This window comes from Malaya genurostris, chromosome 1 (genome assembly GCF_030247185.1).
Source record: "Malaya genurostris strain Urasoe2022 chromosome 1, Malgen_1.1, whole genome shotgun sequence".
Taxonomy (NCBI): domain Eukaryota; kingdom Metazoa; phylum Arthropoda; class Insecta; order Diptera; family Culicidae; genus Malaya; species Malaya genurostris.
The window spans coordinates 40858841-40871853 of NC_080570.1; the positions used below are offsets into that span (position 1 = coordinate 40858841).

Genomic DNA, 13013 nt, shown 5'->3' on the forward strand with positions numbered 1-13013 from the left:
TTTACTGCTCACTAAAACCAGACCCTGTCAGCTTGGAGCGAAGTCAATCTTCAGTTCAGCAACGCCATCGCACGGCATCACATTCAACATATCATGTCAATTGTATGGATGCGCAGCCCTGCTATTTTTGCGCGCACGAATTTGACATTTTTCTCCCCTACTTCTTTGTATAAGATTCGATGCGGGCTCGTCTGGGGGCGACATGCTCGCAAAAAAGGATGTTGCCCATGATTTGTTCGGGAAATGTGAGAGCTGGATATCTTGTTAATATGATGTCTTTGCTAAAACTAAACGCCCGCAGGTAGGCAATTAGGACCAGTTTGGGAATCACTGATCTAGACTGTCTTTTGAAAAGTGTCAAACTTTTTATACACATTTTGAATTAATGATTTTTCCAGAATCAGTCCAATTTTCGAATGAGAATACACAAAAAAATCTTATATTGTGTTCTAACAGATCGGCTGAAAAGTTCGTATCGTTTCTATGAGAGGGCGCCACTAGAATTAAATCCATACCATTTTCAGTTAGTACCAACCTTCAAAAGATACGTGTATAATTTTGACAGCTGTCTGATTATCAGTTTGTGAGATATTGCATTTTGAGTGAAGCTACTTTTGTTATTGTGAAAAAAATGGAAAAAAAAGGAATTTCGTGTGTTGATGAAACACTACTTTTTGATGAAAAAAAGTGCCGCCGATACCAAAAAATGGCTTGATGAGTGTTATCCAGACTCTGCACCGGGCGAAGCAACAATTCGTAAGTGGTTTGCAAAATTTCGTACTGGTCAAATGAGCACCGAAGACGATGAACGCAGTGGACGTCCAAAAGAGGCTGTTACCGATGAAAACGTGAAAAAAATCCACAAAATGATTTTCAATGACCGTAAAGTGAAGTTGATCGAGATAGCTCACACCCTAAAGATATCAAAGGAACGTGTTGGACATATTATTCACGAATATTTGGATATGAGAAAGCTTTGTGCAAAATGGGTGCTGCGTGAGCTTACAATCGATCAAAAACAACAAAGAATTGATGATTCTGAGCAGTGTTTGGAGCTGTTATATAGAAATAAAACCGATTTTTTTCGTCGATATATAACAATGGACGAAACATGGCTCCATCACTTCATTCCGGAGTCCAATCGACAGTCAGCTGAGTGGACTGCACTCGATGAACCGAACTCAAAGCGTGGAAAGACTCAACAATCGGCCGGTAAGGTTATGGCGTCTGTATTTTGGGATTCGCATGGTATAATTTTCATAGACTACCTTGAAAAGGGAAAAACCATCAACAGTGACTATTATATAGCGTTATTAGAGCGTTTGAAGGACGAAATTTCAAGTCGATGAAAACCATGCTGAAATTGAACGAATTGGGCTTCGAATTGCTCCCTCACCCACCGTATTCTCCAGATTTGACCCCCAGTGACTTTTTCCTGTTCTCAGACCTCAAGAGAATGCTCGCTGGTAAAAAATTTAGAAGCAATGAATAGGTAATCGCCGAAACTGAGGCCTATTTTGAGGCAAAGGACAAATCGTACTACAAAAATGGTATCGAAAAGTTGGAAGATCGCTATAATCGCTGTATCGCCTCTGATGGCAATGATCTTGAATAATAAAAACGAATTTTGGCAAAAAAATGTGTGTTTCTATTAAACGATAAGAACTTTTCAGCCGAACTGTTATATTGAAAAAATCGATTTGAAAAATTTTATGTCGACTTGCAAAAAAAAAACGGGGAGGATAATGTCTGAGACATAACTGGATTACGTGAATACGAATGAAACTGGAATGCTTCTTTCACGCTTCCGGATGTCGATAATCGAACGAACTTGTTGATTGCTTGTGTGAATTTTATAAACTTTGAGAGCAAAAGGGTTGTGTAGGGACAAGCCCGATTACAATGACATTAAACATGCAATGTGCAAATTCACTCATAAGTTCATTTAAATGTAAAAAATCCACAACAAATCGGTTGTGTTCAACTAGGATTTCTATATTTACGTTAGGAATTCATATGACACAGGTTGCAATAAAGTATGACCGTCTTGAAAATATAAATTATATAGCGATTCTAAAAAATATTCACAAACCAAGAGCCTGAACTGCTCATTGTGTGACCATAAGGAGTGTCTCAAAAATAAGCTATCCACAAAGTTTTCTTTCAAATTATGATAAAAAACGATATTTTATTCAAACTAAAAATTGATTCTATATTGTACGAGGTTAAACTTGTGCATAATAAAAACCGGATGAAATTTAAGTCATTCCTTCACGAATTTTCGAACTTTTGATCGAACGCTCTTCATCAAGTTCCGTACAAGTGTTGCATCGCATTTTTTGGACGCGTGAGCCCAAATTTTTTTGAACTCCTGCATGTTTCCAGCTACCTTACCAGTCTTCTTGAAGACCCTCTTCACGATTGCCCAGTAACGTTCGATGGGTCGAAGCTGAGGACGATTTGGTGGATTGATATTTTTCTCAACGAAATGTATACCCTTTTCCGGAAGCCAATTGAGAGTGGTTTTGGCCTAGTGATCCGATTCTAAATCCGGCCAAAACAGTGGAGGTGTACTATGCTTCTACACTTTGTTTCGAATTTTTCTGCTTCTCTTGGTACGCTGGACCATTCCAACACTCGTTCTTGCTTTTTTGGCAAAATCACGTATTGACATTGGTTTGTTCTTCATGATTAGAGATACCACTTTCTGGTCCAGTTTCGGGTTGGAAGAACCGGGTTTTCTGCCTCTTCCTGGTAGCTCATCCAAAGAATAGTGATCCCCAAACTTGTTAATGATGGTTTTAACACTGGCATGATTATTTCCAAACCGTTTCTCCAGTTTCCACATAATAATACCCTTCTCACTTAGCCATGTGTCCAGAACCTTAATTTTCACTACGCGACATTTAAAAAACGCAGGATTTCAACCGCACAAACAAGTAAACAAATGAAAGCTGACAGCCAAACGCACAGCATGCTGTGATCTGAGCAATAAAAACCATCACAAATACATGCGTACAACACAAATGTATGTGGATAGCTTATTTTCGATACACTCCTTAGAGTAAAATAGCGAAGAAAACGAAAAATTCCAATCAACTTTTTTATAATTTGGAAAGGTTATGCTAGTGTAGATTCAAATAACATTTGTTTGAAAAATCCCTTAGTAATATTTATGAAAACATGAGTTTTATGAGAAAGGCATCATTACACCACTGGGTGGATTCAAACAGTTTTTTTTCTGATTTGTAAGTAGAACCCTAATCAGCAAGTTTCATCTTGATTTGAAACCTCTACTTACTTGACAGAGCTCATTTTGTTCTGGACATTTCAGAGCAGCCTTTTTTACAGAAATGTCTACATTTTTAACCATGTCAAGAATATTTTTTCAACGCAGAGCTTCGAGAAGATTTTGTTTACCAGAAAGATTTTCTGGAATAAAAAAATGATTGAATCGTTGCGGTTAGAACCTTTCCCGGCAAATTATGAAGAACTTTCCATTCATTGCTCAAAGATTGAAACATGAAATAAAGGAAAACGGAGAGAAAATTCAATCAAAATAACAGATCAAAGCAACATTAAAGCAATTGTTCACCTCCCGAGCATGGGCATCATCTGTGCGCGTTCATCAGCGCTCCCGAAAACCGGTTCAACTCGAGCCCAATCCCCAAGCGGCCGCCCCTTGTAGCCGCCAGCCGCCTGCCGCCTGCCAGTGTTAGCAACGCCGTAACGACGTAAATGCCGCTATGCTGCACCGAACCGCAAAGATCCGTCCGTCGGAGGCATGACTGGTGGCAAGCCTGAACGGACGCCGCTGCGCCACTGACTCTGACTGCAACTGTAACCGCGCCGACTGCTGGATGCATTCGTGAGGGCATCGAACCAAAACGGTCGTGCATTGACTGAGAGACCGATTACTACGGCGAAAGGTCAGCCTGTGTTTGAACGATGATAATTTCCAACTAGAAAACAGTCCAGATCAAAGCCGGTTGGTCGAACTGGATAGTGATTTGGACGTCGATCGGATGGAAGAATTCGGTTTGGCTTTTATCTGACAAGGCCGATTTGTGTGTGTTATTTCTGGATGTACCGCACCGAAACTGCTTCGATAGATAAGGATCACCCGTCAATGTTATTTTTTTTTGCTTCTTCTTCTTCCTAGTTCTACACCACACACAACAGTAAGCGACCACAAATTGACTCTGTCGAGTGTCGTATTTGAACGACGATAACAATCGAAATACAATCGATAACCGGCCTTCGGTGAGAAGCCTTTGCCGTCGTTGAGTGTTTGCAACAAGGAATAGTTTTTCCTTCTAGGCACATTGGACACACTGGATGTGATGGGAAGTGTGCAGTTCACACACCAAAACAAAAAAAAACGGTAGCCGATGATATTGAATAACGACTGTCTCCTTCCGGGGTGTGTCATTGTTCCGGGACCAGCCGCCACACCAGCCCAGACCACACGTGTTTTACTTGCCGTAGATGAACTGCACTTTGTTTTCTCTCTATTGGAAATAGTCTCGTTCCATAAACGGAATAATCGCAGCTACAGAAAAGGAGGTATATAGGATTACGAATGTCTAGAAAGTTGAATGCAAATAATTGCAAAAGAAACTAAGACAGTGTTTACAGTCGGGTGTGGGTACTTTGTAGACATTGTTATCGACAGTCTGCTGGGAGCCAACTTTGACTATGAAATCAATATTTTAGCTATTTTTTTTGAAGCTTGACAATAGAAGGCAGCTTGTCAAGCCATATGATTAAAACTATCACGAGGATATAAGTCAATAATGTGGTAGGATGTCTTGTTACTTTAGTTTTCGTCATTGTTCGAAGCTATATAGATTATTCATGATTATTTTTACCTACGATTCGATCATCCATTATCGACGCGATATTCCATGTATTCCGCTATAAAGTAAGCGTTTTCTCACCAAAATGAAACACTAATTATGAATGGGAAAATAAAAGAATTAAATCAAAGTGTTGACCATTGCTTTCAACACATTTTGACTACTTTTCTGACAATTTATGGATATCACTGTATTAGAAATGTTCGTCTTTTTTTACAGAAAACCGATCAGAATATTGTATTACCGTACCTAGCCACTTGAAGTTTTGCTTGCACAGTTTGTAGTGCCAAGTAGTCTACCTAGTTTCATTGTCTTCCTTGTCTTCACTGTGGGTAGTGAGCAAGTGCGAATGAATAGGCATAAACATTAACTCGATAGCACAAAACTCTCACCGACCATAATGATAAATAGAGGGTGGCGGATTTCATTTGAGTTTTCAATTATCACCAGCATCGAAGCATGTTTCGAAATATTAAAAATGAAAACTGATATAGGGAACAATTAATTTATGTTTATTTTGTAATTGATATTTCCGTTATCGTGACTGGTTTACCTTGAAGGCCGCTCTCTCATTGAATTGTAAAAGATATTTTGTTACTTCAAGAGATAAAATGACGGCGGTTAAACTGAGCTTCGGTAGAAAGAGAACGAATGAAGGACGGGATTATGCCCATTCGGTGCGACAGCGAAGGTTGTGTGTTACAATGTGAAGTTTGCTGCAGTAGAAAGATCGTCAGTGTACGCACAAATTCGATTTCAATTGAATTGAATGAAATTTTACAGCACTGCTTCTAACAATTGGGACTATATGGAGAAAGTATACACTGTGAAAAAAAATGTGATTTAATTTTTTTTCTAGCATATTCTGACATATATAAAAACGATATGTATGATTTCTTTTCGTTTTAATATGTTGTAGCTGACAACTAATGAAGCTCAGAATTAAGAAATAATGGACCAAAAAGTTATAGTCTTAGTAATTAAATTTTTGAAAATTACTCAAATGCTTTTTTTGCTGATACGATTTTGTGTAGGAACGCAAAACTTTCAATCGATGTGGTGATGAACAAAATTTTGCTAAATTAAATACTACAGTTTTCAAGATACAGCGAATTTAAACTAACGAATACTGGAAATCTATAACTTTAGAAAAAAAGTTTTAAAGTAAGATTAGAACTTTCGGTCATGAAGAATAATTATGCAAAATTTGAGCCAAATAAAAAAAAATTTAAAAAATCTGACTTTCGGTGGAAACACTTTTTAGGTATAACTAACGCTAGTATATTTGTTTTTTTGACGCAAAACAATACATTTGGTGTAAAAATCAAGAAAGTGCAAGTACATCGACTTTGGAAAAAACCAGAACATTTTTCAGCGAGCGTATTTTTCTAACAATAGTGAATAAAAATCAAAAGTAAACAATTTGTTCATAATCTCAATATTTTTTTCTTATTCTTTTTTAAGACATTTTTTACCTCAATAAAAACTAAAAACATGCATGAATTAATCATCAAACATTTTCGAACCAATTTTTTTTAATGGCAAACTTAGGATGCGAGTTCTTGGAAAATATCTACCGAAAATTTGAGTCAATTCAAAAAATACGAAACTAAATTATTTAGATTTGCTATGAAATTGTTCGGAGACGGGTATAGCGTAACGGTTTAGTCGATGGCTTTCATGCAGCCCACGCAGGGTTCGATTCTCTACCCCGCACATAGGGTCAGAAAGGCGAAAACCGAAGCAGCGATTTACCTTAAGGTTAAAACATCTATAATAAAAAAATGAAATTGTTCAGAAGTTGTGCATTTGAAATTGTAATTGGGGGACGGGTATAGTGTGATGGGTAAGTCGACGCCTTTCACGCAGCCCGCCTGGGTTCGATTCCCAACCCCGCACATAGGGTCAGAAAGTTTTTCTGGCCCGAAGAGGCGAATGACCTTAAGGTTAAAACCTCTATAATCGAAACAAAAAAAATGTAATTGCTATAACATATTTTGTAATGTCCAAAATTTAAATTCAGGTTTCCCTGGAGAAGACGCAACCAAATAGCGTCGAAATGTAGGGTCCCAACACCAAAACTACTCGTTTTAATTCAGTACTAAAGACTGAAAAGCCAATAAATAACTCAAGTTCCCCAAATTAAAAACTGTACTGAACAATTTTTGTATTAGTTTCCTTATACATATTCCCTAATCAATGGCGGTCGTCAGTTCGCTTTCAGCACATCCCCAGAAACATATTGTGCTTTGGTTTGAAATAAAGAATAAAATCCATTTGACAGTTCTTCCATTCTACAAACGAACACAAAAAAAATATCAGTGGCTAACAAGCTCTGAACTGTAGGCCACAAACTAGCTGGAAAGTGTGTCACTCAAAACCTTGCCGTCCGACAGATCGACCAACCGAGGACGGAAAGAAAGTTTTGCATTATTTTTTTTTTCGCCAACATCCGCCCAAGAACGAGTGAGTAACAACAGGAAGAGGCACTGGTGTGTGTTTTTTTTAAACTGTTGTTGTTTGGGCGCTTTGTCGGGGTCACGAGCATCGCGCGTTGATGGTTTTCAAAAGTTACCGCTGCATATGCTGCTGTACTGGGAACGGAACCAAGCGGATGTGGCACCACGCCGTTGGATGTGGTTTGTGTCACAAGAAAAAAATATATATATCTGTTCGCGCTGAAATATGAAGGAAGTTGTCGGTTGTGGTGCAGAATGACTCCGAAGTTAGCTCAGTGATTGCTTCTTTGGGTCTATAGTGACTCCCGGCGCCCATTCGAACTGAGACTATTAAAAGAAATGTGAAAATGTGCTTTTGGGATGAGTTGGTTTGGTTTTTGAAATGCAGAGACGAACATTTTCAGACAAAAAAGGTGTCCAAATTGCGGAAGAAGTATTTGATTTGGCAGGCAATATGTCGTTGTGGTCTAAAAGTTTCGCTTCTACCGCCACTATGAATACGGATGTGTATGAAAAAAATGTCTGCGGAAGCGGCTGCTACTAATTATGAGAAGCCAACACACTCCAGTTCTGTTTTAGTATGGCCCTATGGCCTTTTGGCACTATGCGATATCTGTCCTGGATACGTGCCAACAACAACTAATCCGTTTGGTGAATGTCTCTAACTTTACCCATTGGAGAAGAGTACTGGCCTCTAGCTAAGCGGAAACTTCCCGAAACTAAGAAAAGTTAAGCAAATGGTACCGATGATTATCGTCGCCGCGGGTGTATCTGAGGATACTGTATGGAATCTAATGGCGGGTATACCACAAAAAGCTCTCATATAAAAAGGTTATGCAATCAATCGGTGCTCGCAGCATCCTTCCTGGCTTTGTTTATCGCCAATATAGACGCCTGAGTCGTTCCCACAAACTTTTTGACCTCTTTAGCTCTCGACATTGAGCCATTCGCTTTACTCCAAAGGGATCAACCAGTAGGTTGTCGAGGTCGGTCCGGCCATTCCGGTTGGAAAATGGTTTCCGGTTCGCTGGTGCCTCGACGACCCAAGCTGGTCTACGTCGCGGAACTACTATCTAGCTTACACCGACAGAAAGTTCCCCGATGAAGGATCGAAGATGCAGTGATTCCGGTTGCAGGATGACTTCCGATTTACTGATTTCCTATACATATGAATATATTATGCATTCTGCAGCATACTTCTTCAAAAATGAATGGCAGCTTTGTGAAATGTTGCACGACAATTTCTGACCGCTTAAAAGCTTTGGAAAAATCGAAAAATGTGGAAAATGGGTGCCACATGAATTGAATGAAAGACAAATGGAGAACCGAAAAAAAAAACTTTTTGCTTCAAACACACGAAAGAAAATCAGTTTTGCATGGAATTGTTACTAGCGACGAAAGAAAGGTGGGTGGGTAATGTAAGAGACCGGATGACGTGAAAACAAATAACACTTCACAATTCTGATTATTTAAAATTATTCTCGTAAGTTGATATATTGTGTGAATAGTGAGAGGTTTCTTTTCTTTATTCCCAGGATTGTAATGGTGCTGAAAATAAATACTAAAGTACGACGAATTCACGACATACTTATTCTAACACATAAATTAATAAGACAGGGCAAAACAATGTTAGTCAGCAGAAGTACACACGGTATGAACTACAATAATTTCAATTGAAGAAAATATCAAAGAGCTCTTTAATAATTAATTTACTAATATTAAAAGTCAATTGCGCAGGCTTTCTCATATAGAAAGGTCATGCAATCACTGTGAAAACCGACTTTTGAACCGAGGCCCGGAGGGCCGAGTGTCATGTACCATTCGACTCAATTCGTCGAGTACGCAAAATGTCTGTATGTGTATGTGCGTATGTGTGTATGTAATGAATATTACTTGGATCCGACTTCCGGTTCCGGAAAAATGTGCAAAAAATGTGAAAATAAGTGCACCAACTTTTTTCGGAGATGGCTGAACCGTACAGAATGATTTCTATTTAAAAAATAATTTATTTCTCCGTGAATCCTCCAAGAAGAACACCATCTTGGGCTCATAATGGAATTTCCAGTAAAACTAGTTGACTTTTGTTAACTACTCAGCATCAAATCATTTACTTTCGTGTACTTAATGGTAACTAAAATAGGGAGACAGTTAATTTTGCCAACCAGTCAACCAGTTTCTCGAGTGTCTCGCTATGTCCATATGAAGTTATGAACCAAGTTCATATGAAGTTATGAGCTAAGTTCATATGAAGTAAGTTTAAGGACTAAGGACTAAGTTCTTATAAAGTTCATGAAGTACCCCATCTAAAAAAAATTGAAATCAAATTGAAGTCCAGTGGATAATTTTGCTAATTAGTTAAGGTAGTTTCAAATTTCATGCTCATTTCTATTCAAACGCTTTGCTAAGTTCATATCAAGCTAACGAAGCCCCCCTTCTAATTAAGCTCGAAAACAAATCGAAACCCAGTGGATAATTTGTTACTTATTAGTTGCAAATAAGTTACGGTGGTTTTGAATTTGTGACTCAATTTCTCAGTATTTCTTTTAATCATATAAATTCATAAACGAAATACTTAAAGAAAATTACGAAGAAGTACAGAGCAGCAAATTCAAAATTACCGTAATTCGATTTGCTTTCAAGCTTATTTGGGAGGGATGCTGCTTCGTTCACTTTATATGAACTTAGAGCAGTACTAGAAAAAAATAAAATAAAATTAAGCAGCAAGTTGAAAACTGCCGTAACAAATTAGCAACTTATAAGCAACAAATTATCCACTGGTTTTCGATTTATTTTAAAGCTTATTTGGTAGGGGTGATCAAAAATTTAAAAAAAAAATTGAGCAACAAATTCAAAGCTATTGTAACTGATTAGCAACTAATAAGCAATGAATTATCCACTGGGTTTTGATTTGTTTTCATGCTAATTTAGGAGGGGTTCTTCGTTAACTTTATACGAACTTAACGAGGTACTCAGAAAAAATTAAAGAAATTGTGTAACAAATTCAAAATTACCGTAACTAAATAGCAACTAATAAGCAACAAATTATCCACTAGGTTTTGATTTGTTTTCAAGCTGATTAAGAAGAGGTGCTTCGTCAACTTCATACGAACTTAAAGAAGTACTCAGACAAATTTTATAGAATTGAGCAACAAATTCAAAATTAACATAACTAAATAGCAACTAATTAGCAATAAATTATTCACCTATTTACGTTATCATCGGTGAGAGGTGTCCCGCTAAGTTCATGTTCATATATTTAGGACCATCTGAGAATGTTCTGAGACTATGGAAATCCGTCATGGATGTTCCAAGATCCAAAAACTACTTGGAATATTGTCCTTAGGGACTCCACCGTACCACAGCAAGAACTACTCTAGCTTAAGTCTATTTGTTTGGTTCGCAGTTCATACTTTTAGAACTACATATTGCTTACTTGTGTATTTTGATCTGTTTCAGGAATGTTTTCAGTGACAACAGGTCTTAAGATCTACACGACAAAATCTGGACAGAATAAATTTTGAACAAAACAAATTTGCTGTTAGATCAATCCAAGATGCTTTTTTTATTCATTTGATTGTGCATTATTATTCATCTTAAAACTAATTACAGTTACTCAATTAGGCTGCATGGAGAAACTTTTCAGTTTATTACAGCCATTTGGGACTGTGTAGAATTCTCTGCAACCAATTTAGCTGCTTTTGTATACATGGAGAGAAATCTGTCTTCACAAATCCGGGTCGTTAGATAGATTTGACTCATTTCGCTTTATATGATTCCAAAATATCTTGTGCGTGACAAGATGCCAAATCGTACCATAATAGCGAGGTAACAATCGCTTCTTCAGGACATTCTTCACGGTATCCCGCAAACAAAGATCAAAATAATAACAAATTTTACCATCTTGGCTTGACGTTTCTGTGCTGTCATAGCGATACTTGATATTTTCTTGATCGATTCATCGAAGGATTCAAGAATCTTGCAATATCTGTTTAGCATATCAAAATTAGTTATTCTATCTTATTGCATTGTTGATGAGGACATTATAATGACAGAATTCTATATTCTCTTGCAGACTTCGTTATGATTTTTGATATTTTGACTCTTATTACTAACTAAATCATGTTAGTTTGAGATGTTGTTTAACAATAAAATTTGTTATTGGTTTGCAAATCACTTCTTGTTTACCGTTCCGGTAGTGACGAAGCTTTGGCTTTGCTCGACAACAGCTGCATATTGCCTGCCACACCTAATATTTTTTACGAAATTTGGCCATTTTCTTCTTCCTGAAATGCTTATTTATAACTAATTAACAGGATCTGAAATGCTTCTTTATGCCGTTCCATAGCATGGCAGTACTAATAGACATTCCGGAAAGCTGCTTAAAGTCTTCTATCACATATGTTTTATCGTCCATTTTCACGCAGGAAAACTTCGTCAAATATATGCGTTGCTGGTGCTTGGGAGTATTCACGAAAGTTGGGGACATTTTTATTTTTCTATCCACAGTACATACAAAAAGATAGGATCTCTTCTGTAATAATTGCTTCACCTTCGCGATGGTTCCTGAGATCCGATTTTTGTTTGGCTCCCTGCCTTTCTCGCTGTTGTCAAACGGGTATCAAAAGCTTCAAGAACGTTATGGACAGTACTTGCAGGAAACTTAAGCCGTTTTGCAAGTATTCTTACTGACAGATCCGGATTTTCATTGCGATCACGCACATTTGCTTTTCGGACTTGCTCTTCTTTCGACACCATCTTCGATCTAAAAGCTTGTAGTATCACCACAAATTGATTTTGTACAATGAACAGGCATACGTTCATCAGTCGGCGAAATATTTCACGCGTTGATGAAGTATTTCCAGAGGGTATTTAGGGGTGTCCAGATTTTGTCGCGAGCAAGCCTTATTCAGATTTACCGAATTAAATGTATATCTATTTACATTTACATTTATAAGTATGGGAGAGCTAATGTCCAATACGCACACACTACTGTTATGGGCTTATTTCTGGTGAATCTGATTTCCTAGTCCATACAATGTTCTTTTAGCGCGGTTTGTGCTACAAGATGAGACCTTTTTTGTATGAACGGATTCTTCTTGGTAAATATGATATAATCAATTTAAAACAGTAAATGTTATAAGGAAGGAAGACCCTGAGGAAGACGCAAACCAATAGTGTCGAAACGTTGAATAATGACCGCTAAATAACACAACATACAAATTTTAGGTTATGTGATACCAGGTAAACGAATGAACCAGTTTCTTTTTTTTCTATAAGAAAGCTGTTCAAATGCCGATGATTGCCTTTCCAACCGCAACAACAAAGGGTTCTTCGCTTGGGGGAAAGAGGAACCTTCGGATAAACCCGTGGCATTTGGTGTTAAAATTAACAAGAAATACCCAAACCCATCCGTTTGTCTTCCAATTCCCATCCCAAGTATCCCAGTGAAACTCACCTGGAACATATCCGTGTCGTGATCCTCTTTGTACTCCACGATGACGGCCTGATTCCGCGACAGCGTGTACGAAATCGAATGCTGCTTCGCGTCGAGTATTGCCTGTGATGTCTGAGGTGATTGTACGATGTAGTGCTTGGACCGTTTGACGCCATTCGATTCGCCCCGTTTGTACAGCACAAATTTCGACCGACGTCGGCCGCGGTCGCCCTGTGGTAGAAAGCCATTATATCTGTAGGG

At 37.9% G+C, this 13013-nt stretch overlaps 1 protein-coding gene across 1 annotated transcript in view; it reads right to left on the reverse strand.

Annotated features, from left to right (window-relative positions):
- Window positions 1-13013, reverse strand: part of LOC131437757 (protein pellino) — a 99877-nt gene that overhangs the window by 27611 nt on the left and 59253 nt on the right. The window contains exon 3 of the mRNA XM_058607318.1: window positions 12774-13005. Coding sequence (XP_058463301.1) covers window positions 12774-13005 — 232 coding nt within the window. The remainder of the gene's footprint in view (window positions 1-12773; window positions 13006-13013) is intronic.